This window comes from Battus philenor, unplaced genomic scaffold (genome assembly GCF_028537555.1).
Source record: "Battus philenor isolate CCGP_79_NKW_IND1 unplaced genomic scaffold, ilBatPhil1.0.hap1 SCAF_14, whole genome shotgun sequence".
Lineage (NCBI taxonomy): Eukaryota > Metazoa > Arthropoda > Insecta > Lepidoptera > Papilionidae > Battus > Battus philenor.
The window spans coordinates 11,212,041-11,226,534 of record NW_027181676.1 but is presented as its reverse complement, the minus strand read 5'-3'; the positions used below and the strand labels follow the sequence as shown (position 1 = coordinate 11,226,534).

Here is a 14,494-nt window from a genome sequence, read left to right as displayed (position 1 = left end):
TAATCTATAAGCTTTGACTTTTTAATATTTACCTTTACGATACGATACGATAGAGGCTAGCATAAATCGCCTTCGTCGAACAACTCTCCTATAGTTGATAGTACTTTTTAACTACGACAAAAACAGGTCATGAGATGCTGGAGTCACCTAATAAAAAGTGATACTCGGCCTTAATTTTCGTTTCTCATTGTAAAAATATTTTTAATCTATTTTTAAACAAAGTTTTTCTGTTTTTACAGTAATAATATAATTGAAGCAGATCAGAGAATACTAATGTCAACGGAACAAGGACGGGGAAGCTCTGTGTAAGTTTATTTCGAAGTTGTCTTGTCGCTGTATCACTGTCTATTTTCATTTAATTAATATTGTATTTTCAGCGTCGGGGAAAAGCGACTGTCGCAATGGGAGGAGTTAATGAGAAAGTTTTCTGAGGCACACAAAGTTGAGTGCAAGTGAGTCCAAAATTAATTATTGTTAAGTAAAAGAAAATTTATATACAACATCCGAATTCAGAGTTTTATTTATTAAAGCAGATATTTTCAAAAGAAATATTTTCTCTTTGTGCAAATAGTTTTAATTTGTTAGCAGTAAATTTATTATTTACGGCAAGTTATTTACTTCTTGTTTAAGTACACAACTAATATAAAACAACAAAATAAACATTTATTCTTTCAAATTAGCTTTGCTAAGCATGTTCGAATAATCAATACATTGTTACAATGTGCATTTAAATATGTATTTATATATAATATTATTTTCAATTTTCTTCAAATACCAGGTTCCGAATGATTGATATTGAGAATTGATTCTTTCGAGAAATCTCGGAGCTGAAAACCAAGACATTACAGGAGGTTATGCCACTTCCTCCCTAAACCCTTACAAAGAGGCCTTGACGGCGGAGGGGCGGAGGGTTTCGGAGGGATCCGTCGCCTGTATGTCCTGCATCCAAAGAGGCGAGCGAGCTAATTCTACTCGCATCTTTATGTGTGGGGAACTTCAGCTATACCCGTAGACGTTTTAAGTAGAGACTAAGCAAACACCGTAAATGTACAGTAAAGCGAAAATGTTCCCGTGGTTGTGTCAATAGGTGCGAACGAAAATTATGGGGTTACTTTTGGTAGGAATCCGACAAGTACTGAAATGGAAGGGGATACTCATATTAGATTATCCCTTGAAACAAAAAAAAATATGCGGATAATTATAAAGAGGACACAATGCAGCACACGTTCGAATTGTGCGCAGTCTAGACTAAGTTACGTCGAAGAATTCCTTAGTTCGGGTGATATTGCAAAACTAGAGGCAACGAAGAGCTGGTAGCCGATTCGTGTGCATCCGCGTGATAACCTGGCTTCGCGACGGCACTTGAGCTAATTTTACCGGTATCTTTATGATAATCCGTGACGATCTTTGATTCTACCAAGAAAGATAATCACGGACAAAGCTCATATAGGAAGTAGGGTGCCCTAATCTATGACATCTAGGTTCTGATCTATGGGGAAGCATAAGTCCTGCTGTGGACGTCCTGCGACTGAAATGATGATGATATCTAATATATAAAATTCTCGTGTCACGGTGTTTGAACTTGAACTCCTCTGAAACGGCTTGACTGATTTTTACCAAATTTAATATGCGTATTCAATAGGTCTGAGAATCGGCTACTATCTATTTTCTATACCCCTAAGTGATAAAGGTTCTTCACACTTAAAATTTTTTTTTTTTTTTAACGAAATTTTTTTTTTATGATACAGCATACAAGAATACATACAACCATAAATTTTCACCCCTCTACGATCAACCCTTATTTTTTATTTGTAAATTAAAATATCAATTTTTTTTTTGCAAAACAACGTTTCCGGGATCAGCTATTTTTTTTATAATAAAATTATTAATTACAAACTAGTCAATACTTAAAAATACATACGTGGTATTGAGTTTGGTGTACATCAAAACAAAGTGAACAATCTGCTCAATGTGTACACGGCATTAAAGCTATAAATATTTAGATATATCACTCTGTTACGCCCAAAAAGATTTAACAATATACTTATATAATTATGATTAAAATCGCTTTCTTCAAAATTATATACTTTAAAGGTATTTGGATATAATAACTGATGAAATTACTTTTTCTTTATTTATCTAAATGGTCGTTAATAAACATTAGTGCTTCATTTGTTCATTTTGTACTGCGTTTCAGAGATTTTTTGTAACATTCCAGCATTATGAGAGAAGTCATTACGTTACATTTATTCCCATAAACCACACTATATCATTAAAGAAAAGAAAATATTACTATAATTACTAATATGCGCTTGAACCTTTACTTATCAAGATTCTACTCTATCGACAATATCCATGCTGATTAAGCTGAGTAACATAATTTTATTGTATAAGGGCGGTGTCTGTGGATATTCCTCGAGTGGAGCGCTCGGCAAAACAGTTCCCGACTGGCTCTACGTACGAGGGCACTTGGGACGTGCTTGGCATGAGCGGCTACGGAGTGTACACTTTTCCTAACGGTAACAAAACTATTTTGGAATTCTTACAATGTTCCTTATACTCTAAGACTGTCTTAGAAAAGGTTCGTCAAGAAAAAATTAAGTACATATTCGATATAAATATGAGAATCTAATCTATGTGCAAATGAATATAAAATTAGCTCTCTAGAAATGTCCCTAGATTACCGTGTGGTGTATTAAAGAAGTTTGTTTAAATGATTTATTAAATGATAATAAAGCTAGCACGAGGTTAGCACCACAAATTAGGAAAAGCTTTTTATATCTTTCTCTATGCTTCATAGAATTAATCTTTTTTTGACAAATATGTACGGTATTACTCCCATATAATGTTTTTGAATTATCATATAAAAAATTAATAAGATCAAGACGCGTTTAGAATCCACGTAGTTATAATGCTGTTAAACATATAATCTGGTTCTAATTTCTATTAAATTGGGCTCTCTTGGCATTCTTCTCTTGACGTACATAGGCGGTAACTGTTAAGTAAGGTAAGTTAAGCTATGTAGGTGATATTAATAGGTTAATTAATAAGAAGAAACTAAATGCTTAGACTTTCGGTTTAACGTTCAACACTTTTGTATCAAGCAATTCAGTGAATGCAACAATTATATGTCATATTTCGTAATTTTAAATATTCGTTTTATATATTAGAAAATAAGAACCAGTATTTGTAAATTATGTATGGAGGAGATAGGCGATTAACAGACAGATATACTACGATAGTGATTTATTTTATACTATAATTACGTATGAGCAATTAAATAATACTTATATGAGTGTAGTTATTATAGCAGATCCAAAAATTGGAAGTATTCACCTAAGCGTTCAAAGAGTATGTCATTGAAGACGATTCTTCATGCTTAAAAATACAAACCAATAAATGTCCAAGTTACTTATGTTACACTACTCTTATTTTATCTACTACACCTTCAGTACATATGCCGTTAAATCTGTTTATGCACTCATATAAATTTAAACACTGCAAGTATTTTATACTCTAAATATAAATTGGACTCCTCGACAACAAGAATATAATAATATATACTATCTAACTGTCGTAAATCATTATTTAAGCCCACTCCAAAACATAGGCTTCACAACCAGCGAATTTCCGCGACATTTACTAAGTCATCCCAGTCTCTTAACTATTCCAAACGCAGTTGCGCGGAGGATATGTACTGATGAAGTGTGTTCAGAGTAAAACACTGACTTGAAATCAGTTTAGGATATCATATCTATTGGGGGCAATTTTATTAGCAATTTGAATTTTCCGTTTCGTTTCGTCGTCGTTCGTCCTAGTCGGGGTCTACCCACGCCGCATCTACCGGCACGTGGTCGCCAGAGAACCTTTCGGCTCTGCGGCTGTCACTTGAACGTAATAAATAGTCTACAACAATCTGTGAGAAATATAATAGCGTTATTTTTATAACAATGTGGTATTCTGATAATTATTCATTCGATGTTGGTTTATTCACGATGCTAACAAGCTTACATAATTCATATTCTATCCGTGTTAGATACAATAACTTAATAATTTATAGCGCTTTGTGGTTACATTAACGTGAGAGTGTTACAATATGAGCGAATTTAATAACTTTATTGTTTAATGAAAAAGACGGTGCTTTATTAATTTTAACGATTGTTTCGCAAAACTCTTCCTGTAACACGTTTAAACTTTTAATGTCTTTGTAAATCTTTTAATCGTGTCTTTCGATGGACGCCCATTGCAAAGCATGGGCCTGCCCCAAAGACAGCCACGATATACGGTCTTGTGATGCCGTATCCACCGACTTTTTGCAATCTTGACGAAGTCATCAGAGACTACTAGCTATTCCGAGTGCATTTTCGCAAATGGATATACAGCAGCTTTTAACAAAGTGAGTTCAGAGTACGACACGTTGACATGATACCAATTCAAAGCATGTATTATGAGCAATTTGATTAACAATTTTGTTTTCTTGCCTTTATATGGAACGAAAATGCTGATGAGTAGGTACTAAAAACAAGTTGAGTAATACCATATTTAATATTCATAATAAGGTAATTGTATATGATATTTGTAAATTTTTATATAAATAATTTAAATATAATTTCTTATGCATGGTTATTCGAACTTTTTATGTCATTTATTTTAGAATATATATATATCTATTTATTTATTATGGCACATTAACACAACGGCATAAATTTGCCTTTTGTTTTACAAATACATAAAAAAGCTGTGTACACTTAACAGCTTTTTTATGTATTCTTATAATCTTAAAAACGCATAAATTGATAAGAAAAAATATAAAGTCGCTCTTTAAATATTTACACTAAAATACGTTACATTAATTTATTAATTTTTTATTAGAATACGTCAGGCTAATAACTTCTGGTAGAACAATTCTGCAGGGAGGGACAGGTCGTGAGTAATAATTAATTTTAATATGTACTAATTTATTTTCGTTATTTATTATTTCCGTAACCATTGATTTTCGGTTAGGGTGTGTCGTACATTAATTGACAGTAAATGAGCTGTATATTACTATTTCTTCATTATACAGTATTATAATAAAGCTACTACTATAATGAATTCTTCATTTTCTATAATAAACCAAATTTCAAAAAAATTAACATGGATTTTTTGTAAAGAAATACAGTAGCATCTTATAAACTTCCAATGAAAAAATCTTACAAACTGTAAATGACTTCAAAATTTACCAATCACCGCGTATATTGCAATTACATTGATAAGAATGTATAATTTATTAGTGTTAAAATGCTTTGGAAAAATTGAAAGGCAAGTGTGGGTTAAAACTGCAATGTTGCCATATCTGCAAACAAAAAGAAATAGGCCTCTAGCCCACGGGAAATTTTTGTGACGATACCGTCGACAGCATCTCTACTAACATGTGTTAGTTACTAAAGTAACAATGCCAACGCGCTACTGCTTCTCGACGGGGAGAGAACGGAGGAGGTTGGCGTGTGATAGAGAACTGTGCAAGTTGCAACTACAGTGCAAGTTTTTTTTTATTTCAAACATTGTTACCTGGCGTCCACAAAGTCGTTGCTTCAGCCCACAGACGCCTATTGCAGGGCATAGGCCTCCCCAAAAATTTCTACGGAGGGATATACCATAATTGCCACGCTTAACAGGCGGGATGGCATTCATGAAGTAATCCCTGATTATTAAATGGATATTTAATGGAATCCGGCGTTACCTCGCTGAAGTCCATCCTAAGTAAGAAAAGGACCAATATTTAGCCACTTCCGCACACGCAGTGGTAGTCGTGCAATCAAGTCCCTGTGTTTGGCACTAATCGGTGTAACATAACTCCTGAAGATGCCCCGTGGAGGGGTGAAACACGTGTTGAGTAATTTGGCGGTGGCGGTTGTGTGATTCGCATTATTTGCCGCATACGCATTTATCAGCGGGCTGGCGGGCGGTGCACTTTATTGCACGACTAACACTGCATGTGCGGAAGTGGCTAAATATTGGTCATTTTCTTACTATTAAATGGATGCATCAAATATTGACGCTGCTTTAGTTGCCCACGCTTCGGCTACTTACGCAAAAGCAGCACCAAAGACAATGTCACTAGCAATGTTGCCTCAACGGAGTCTGTGTTGCAACTGCAGCGATCGCAGTTATTTTTGTGTCAGTGGATCGCGTGTGCAACGAGACAGATGCGCGACTCAACTGTGGTTATGTGACAGGCCTTTTGCAATTATATCAATGCAGACGTGCTACAACATCACTACAAGAAGTCGCCGTGGGCACCGGCCCTTAAGTATTACAATGTTCCATCATATATGTGCAGAGTAATAATTAGAGGTACAACATTACGTCTCAAGGAGGTGAGTACAAATGGGAAGACGCGCAATTTTGGTTTTCAAAATACTGAGTACATTTTCATAATAATTTAGATGATATATGATGTGTATGATTTACTATTAAGATTGTTTTCTTTCTTAGAAAAATTCATAATAAGTAATGAAAAATAAAAAAGTGTTGTAATATTAATGTGTGTGAACTCGTACGTGTTTGCATATGTGGGCACGCCCGTTTACATGCACGTGTGCCCGCGTTTGTACATGTCTACATGTGTGCTTGAAAATTACTAGACATTCTTAAATATAAATATATTCCTCTATTTAAAATGAAGCGTATAGATTCTTAACTACGTCCATCTACCTTCATAATTATAAGTTAAACAATTAAGCACGAAGTAACATGTTCATTTGTGTTCCGTAATCCATAGTAACATGAAGCTTTCAACTTGATGACGCAATACATACAGAGACCACAGCCGTTTTACTATAAAGCCTGCTATTACTCTGTAAATGGTTTTTAATCTTTGACGCTTTGGTATAAGTGTAATGCCCCATATGACGCTAGTTTAAAAGCGTGACGAACATTTCAAATACATTAATCATGGAATATTTTTTTAATGAAAATTATTTGGTCTATTGCTGAAACTGTTAGTCTGAGAGCAAGCAAACAATAAATACAAAATGAAATTTTACACTTAATTATGAAAACAACCACTTATTAATCATCGTCATCACCATTTCAGCCATAGAATGACTACAGTTAAAGATAGGCTTCCTCTATAGATTTCCAATACAGGTTGGAAGCAGCTTGTATCCAGCGTTTTACTAAATAGGGTCTTGTTATAGCAATAATCTTACTTTGTATTTTGTTTATATACTGAAAGTAAGCAAAATAATTTAGAATATTTATATACTTTTATAATAATTATATCAGACCAAAAACTATCTAAAAAAATATTTTTACTTTAACATAATTGCTGTGAAAGGGACTGCTAACAACTTAATATAGACGTTTGTTTTTTTTAAATGTTTCATTGTTTAATCTGTCGTTGTTTAAAATTGGAACGTCATTGATAATTTCTTCATAAAAAAAATATCATAACAAACTATTCAGTCACGCTCACATACATATAAAGCTTCTCACGTTTAAAAAAAGTATGTAATGCCCTCTTATGTCCATTTTGTGTTTGTTACTGACGAAAAGCGACATCTAGTTTGTGGTTCCGAATTAATATTAACATAATACTGGTGATTGGTAAAAAGTACAGGGTGGCCCATAAGTCCTTTGAAAAGTAAAATTTGAATAAAACGAACAGGGCGCGCGTGAGCGGTGCAGGGGAAGCGATGGGAGTAACTTCGGTTTCTGGGAATTTAGTCGCGATGGAGCATTTTACCGGAGCAGACCGTGCGTTTTGTGTGCGCGAGTTTTATAAAAACGACAATTCGGCAACCGTTGCGCGGCGTAAATTTCGAAAACACAAAGTTTTACACAACTTTGACGACACTCCAACTCTTCAAACGATTAAGAACTGGGTTGCTAAGTTCGAGGAGACCGGTTCGACGTTAGATAAACCGCGGTTGGGTCGCCCAAGGACGTCACGTACGGAACAAAACATAGACACAGTGACACAGTCTATTCGCGAAAATCCGACACAGTCAACTCGTAAGCGCGCCAGAGCATTAAACGTATCCAGGACATCGTTACAACGGATTTTGAAAAAAGATTTACATATGCACCCTTACAAAATTCAGTTGGTTCAAGAATTAAAGGAAACTGACGGTATTCAAAGACAAAATTATGCGAATGAAATGTTGAATCGGTTTACTTCCTTCAATAACATAATGTTCTCTGACGAGGCTCATTTCCATCTTAACGGGCATGTTAGTAAACAAAATTGCCGCTATTGGGGCCCCATCAATCCAAAACTTAAGCATCAGAAGCCCTTACATAGTCCGAAAGTGACAGTTTGGGCCGCTATGTCAGCCCATGGTATCCTAGGGCCTTACTTCTTTGAGGATGGCAGAGGGCGCGCAGTTACTGTTACGTCGGAGCGATATGTGGCTATGATCGAAGAGTTTTTCATACCAGAATTGCAAAACTTTTCAGGCTTTAATGCCAGGACGTGGTTTCAACAGGATGGGGCCACTTCTCACACCTCTAACACTGCTATGCCCGTTATCCGTCAATTTTTTCTTGGCAAAGTGATCTCTAAGAGAGGAGACATTTCCTGGCCTCCACGTAGTCCAGATCTGACCCCGATGGATTTTTTTTGTGGGGCTACCTTAAGGCTAAAGTATACGACACAAACCCGCGGTCAATTGAGGCCCTAAAAGAAAACATCCGCAGAGAAATGACAAACATTTCAGCAGTGACGTGCCGCGAATTTTAGACGTCGTTTGCAAGAGTGCCGTGATCGCAACGGATTACATTTAGAAGATGTTATTTTCAAAAAATAATTCCCGTTTTTTAAGCTTTTTTTGTAAATAAAAATTTAATTCATAATGTAATTAGTTTTATTTTAATAATTTTTTTTCATTTCAAAGGACTTATGGGCCACCCTGTATAAAAGCTAGTAAAGCATGTATTTTTAAATACTACGTATTAAGTAGATCTTGTTCTAAAAACCCTGTTTCTAACTATACCATTATTATGCTATTTGTCATATCTGTAACCATTGATTTTTGGATAAGTAATGTCACATATTAATTGACAAGAAATATAATTCGAATCGTTAAAACTTTTACGCCAATATATCGAGAAAAACCTTTAATTTTTTAATAATTTATTAAACAATACGGTTAAAATAATCTTACAATTTATTCATACCATACTAACGATCTCTAATTAAAGTAATCGTCCGGAAACTTGTCGCTGGAACGCATTTGTTGCGGCCAAAGGGCCGGATTTGTTCCGAACGTTCCATTTGTTAGACACGAGTGAAATATTTCTCAACTTTGTCGCACGTATTAAATATTTATTCGCAACAGATTCATTTAGTCGTGCTCCGGAATTAGTTTTATTAACTTTACAAAATTGGACTAGTTTCCACTTATCGGGTTTCAAATGAAGTTCTCGTTTAATTGGTCCTTTTTAAACGTATACGAAATTCATTTCATAACATAATATTCATAATAAAGATGAAACCATCAAACATGTAATACGGTATATGATATTTGTAAATTTTTATATAATTAATAGAAATATAATCTCCTATGCATGGTTATTCGAACTTTTTAAGTTATTTATTAATTAGCAATATATATAGTTTAATACATGTGTTCTTAATAGTAAACATAGACCTAGTAAGTGAATTAAGCGGAGTTCCAAGAATATAATATAGGTAATTGTTCTCTTTTCAAGTGATCGACGCCCACTGCCAGGTATAAGCCTTTCCCAGAAATATCTCTAGAGAGAGTGTACCATAATCGCCATACTTAGCACGCAAGTGGGCGACTTCAGAATGATATTATGGTATGCAAAGGCCGCTGCTGTCGTCATCTGTAAACTTGTGAGCAATGGTGATCCTATGTATTTAATGCACAAATTATGAATTAGATATGAACTGCATCCAGGGGATCGAACTCAGTCTCAAACTCAGTCCTCTACCGCTGCACTACCACTGCTGTTAATTTGTAATAATTATGTTTAGCTAATAAGTTTAGTGAATGTGATCCTTACACAGATACGCGCACACACAAGTTTCGTTTATTGGATAAACTCTGAAAAAGTATTGTAATGTCTAGTGATATAGTTTTCTTGCTCTTACATAAGTAAATTAAAAGACTACTTTATAGATAACTTGCCAAAAAGTGCCAAAAATAATAATAACTGTAATGAGAAATCATTAAATAAATATCTTCTAAAATTTTAATAGGGTATTAGTTTTTAATAATAATAATGACGATATGTATCAATAAAAACCATCTGGTGAATTATGTAATCACGTTGTCATATGAAATTAAAAAAAATATTTTACATAAGCATTGTTTAATTAAATCAGGAGTAATCTACGAAGGCGAATTCGACGACGGAATGTTCCACGGGCAGGGAGAGCTGAAGTATCCATGCGGCGCTGTCCTGCGCGGCATTTGGACACGTGGCAAACTCGGCGATAAAACCTTGGTGTTTGACGACGGCTTGGAGTACAGCGAGGACGATTGGCCATACTGTATGATGCCTGATCGAAGGTAAAAACGGCATATTTTGTTGTATATCATAATCTGGTCTATGTACATGTGTACATAATTATTCAGACAGAGAGTATATATATATTTATATATATATATGTGTATATATATATATATTATATGTGTGTGTATATATATATATATATATATGTGTGTGTGTGCGAGTGTGTGTACGTATATGTGTGGTGTATGTATATGTGTGGTGTAAAAAAGGTTATGAAGTTATCGAAAGAAAAACTCGTAAAGAAACATGTCGTTACAATGAGAGGCTTTATCAAATTATAACAAAGCTTAATAATAATAACAGCAAAATGAATTACTTTGCATACTCTAATTAACTCGTCTGAGTTTGTTGTAAGATCTTCTCTGATTAGGTTTGAGTTGAAAGATACCGTTATAGATGAACTCAATCTGGTATAAAATAAATTCCACTGCCCACGGTAAAAAAAAGAGTAATAATTTTTATATTAAAGCGTAATCTACTACGAACATACTCAAAAATACAACGAATATGAGTATTTCTCCCTTGAGAGCAGTGTAAACCAACACTGCATTGTACGAGGCAATCTTTTATTGCAAAGTAAGCATATCGTTGTCTATATAAAATGTAAATGTATGCGCTCCATTTATAGTTGAATATTAATAAAATATATTATGTAATACCTTTTGAAAGAAATAATCTAAATCGATACTCCTGCAATAGAAACTCTACTTGTTTAGCTTAGTTATTTTTACCATTAGATTTTAGATGCCATATAAATATACAATTAAACTTCTTAGCTATTAAAAATGGCTAATAAGACTTATCATATTATATATCAAAGTGATAAGCGTAAATAATATGTCGTAGAATTTTAAGTCTCTCACACTATCAATTCAGACTAAAGCCATGAGAGGATACATTGCATTTTTAGCTAAAACTAATATAACTGCCACTAATTAGTGTTACAATAGTCAGTGAAATAATTTGGAAAACAGAATCTTTAATTTTTTATCACGTAATAATAATTATACAAAAGCTAGATCACATGGATATAGATAGACAGTATCCTATTGTTATAAACAAGCAAGATCATATGGATATAGGTAGACAGTATCCTATTATTACAGACAAACAAGATCACATGGATGTAGGTAGACAATATCACATTGTTATAGACAAGCAAGATTATATGGATATAGGTAACCAATATCTTATTGTTATAAGCAAGAAAGATCACATGGATAAAGGTAGACAATAACACATTAACAAACAAGATCATATAGATGCAGGTAGACAATATCATATTGTTATAGATAAGTAAGATCACGTGGATATAGGTAGACAATATCACACTATTATAGCCAAGTAAGACTTTACGGATATAGGAAGTCAGAATGACAAATAAGCAGTAATACACTTTTACACGCAAACTGTATAATACTGATTTAATAAAACAGTATAACACTGTTAAAGATCGGCAGTAACATAGGCAAATAATATCACACTATATTAGGTGTGCGTTTTACTAACGGGCAGTAAAACTATTCCGTTTAGACTTACGGCATTTTATCATAACAGCTATTATTCCTATAATTTACTTATTTATAATATATGTTATGTGAGTAACTAAATGTAATACAGCGTTTGAATATAAGTTCCGAAGTGTAGCCGGTTGAATTATGAACTCGATGTTCGGGGCTGCGGTAGACTGTCATGATTGTAAATAGCCTTCTCTCCCGCGGGTAGCCGGCGTGCGCTGAAATATGAAGGAAAATATAAAATCGTCTGTCTACCTCCGTACGTTCATTTGTAACGTAAATAAAATGTTGCTTTAGAATTACTCCACTCTTACCACGTGACAAATAAATGAACGGGCATGAAATATTATATGGGCTCCGTCGTACCTCAGTGCCTTTAATTGGTCTGTCTTCTTTTCGTTATTTATGTATCGGAGCACAAAGCCTCATTTCGCGGATGGAATACGAGCGTACGTAAATTCCAATGCCGATTTAAGATACATTGTATTGTATGCATATATTACATATAGATACATCACTTGTAGCGGCATTGACCAGCTTATACTGTAGGACTTGCATGTACCATTTCTGCATCGAACAATGCACTTTAATAGATCATTGAGTAAATGGTTTAATGTAATATACAATAGTATTTATTATTATTATATTAAAAAATTTGTATTTGTAAATTTAATTGCAATATATTTTAATGAACTTTTATTTTGGTAATTAAAATATTACTTTTTATATTTAATACAAAGTAAACTATGGCAAGATTGTGCGAAAAACAGATGGCCGTTGGGGCTTTAAGTTTCTGGAGTGGTAGAATGTCTACCTATAACATGGATAGGTGACCTTTCTGACCTTGTTAATGTCAGAAAGTGCTGAACGCTAGCCGCTTCGAACCGATCTTATTATGATGATGATGATGTTGATGAAACTATGAGTGACAAGCCGTAAAATTTTTAATGTATAACTACCATTTTTATTCTCCTACAAACCATCATTAGACTAGATAGAATAATACGAAACCTATTATACAAATGGATAAACGAAACTAGTTTTTTTACTTTTATTATTCCTTTTTGTATCGTTTTTAGGTACACTATAGAACACAATACTGAGGTGCAACCGGCGGGCGAATCGTACATAACTCCAGTGCAGCCTCCGAGAGAGATTCCCCTTAATTTCTACGACACTGGAGATGGCTTTTTCGATCCCAAAACTAACGTTGTCTACAAGGGCGATCAACACTCTGCTATTGTCAGGTACATTTATCAAAACGTAATTTATCTATTTTTCGATTAGTCCAACTAATGTTCAGATTTACTAGAAAATATGTAAACAAATACATGCAAAATTATAAAAAGTATCGTTAATGGCCGACATAATTGCCGGCATTTGAAAAAATATTTATACAGACATATACATACACATTTACTGTATTAAATATCTGTAGTAATATGGTAAAAGGTAGGTTTTTAACTCTGCGAAATTTAACTTGAAAATCTTTACTTTATGTTCTTTAAGATTCCAATAATTTAGTACAAAGATAAACGCTCTAACATAAATGTTGTTTTGGTTAATAAATAAATTACGAAGCCTAATGAATTACCTTTTAAAGGTATTATAACCAATCTGATGTTACAAGAAATCTTCTCCGTAATATTTAAATACTGAATCATAGTGATTCTGCGAGGTTTATAAAATATTTACAATTATTGTTATTCAACACAGATTTCCATGCGAATTGGAGCATAAATGGATCAAGGAGAACTGTCGTTACAACCCTGAGTTGACTATGGGACCGAGGCCAGACCTGTACGAGGAATGGGTATTGCCAATGACACATCTCCCGAGGGCGCCGTCGGGAATCTCATTTTCGCGTGCTTCCTTTTCCAATCGTTTCAGCACAGATAACGAATCGGATTCTGTAAGATTCATACAATTTTGTTTTAATGTGGCTTATTTTACTTCAAAATATTACCCTGTTTTCTTCAGGTTTTATGATCTTCAAAGTTAAGTGGAGTATTTTAACCTTTTCTAAGCTGTTATCGGATATAGAACGAACAGTTCTAGCCATCGGGAGATTGAGATATCAACGTGTAAAGACTAAAAATTGTTACAACTTAGAAGTATCGATAAAACTTTTAATAACAAAATTAGCCATGTGAATTTATAAAATAAGTGGGAAAGCCCCCCCCCCCCATATATGGATCGAGGACATACTCAAAGTAGAGATAAGATGTGGGCGCAATATCTTACAGTGGACACATATCGAATAATATGAAATAATGAAAGAGTTTATTCAAAATTTGTTCTCAATGGTTCTTACAAAATATTCATGGGGGTTGAGGCTTGTCATTTGATTTATTTAATAAAAGTATGGACCGGCAAGCACAGCGTAGACAGCTGACCTGGTTTAGATCGTCGAACGTCGCTAGATGCAGGCCTCTTTCGCCCGGTCTTAG

The 14,494-nt window shown here is 34.1% G+C and overlaps 1 protein-coding gene across 1 annotated transcript; it reads left to right on the top strand.

The window, feature by feature from the left end:
- Positions 1-273: 273 nt before the first annotated feature.
- LOC137918549 (MORN repeat-containing protein 5-like) lies at positions 274-14,055 on the top strand. Its single transcript, XM_068761372.1, has 6 exons — positions 274-305; positions 378-452; positions 2,395-2,519; positions 10,337-10,523; positions 13,124-13,291; positions 13,761-14,055. Exons 1-6 carry the CDS (start codon positions 274-276, stop codon positions 14,044-14,046), a joined length of 873 nt encoding a protein of 290 aa, XP_068617473.1. The 3' UTR covers positions 14,047-14,055.
- The last annotated feature ends 439 nt before the right edge of the window (positions 14,056-14,494 follow it).

Excerpts from the sequence above, each read along its gene's own strand:
- LOC137918549 (XM_068761372.1), top strand. The coding sequence starts at position 274 with ATGTCAACGGAACAAGGACGGGGAAGCTCTGT. Across the intron at positions 453-2,394 it reads GCACACAAAGTTGAGTGCAA|GGCGGTGTCTGTGGATATTC; the intron begins GTGAGTCCAAAA and ends TTATTGTATAAG. Across the intron at positions 2,520-10,336 it reads AGTGTACACTTTTCCTAACG|GAGTAATCTACGAAGGCGAA; the intron begins GTAACAAAACTA and ends TAATTAAATCAG.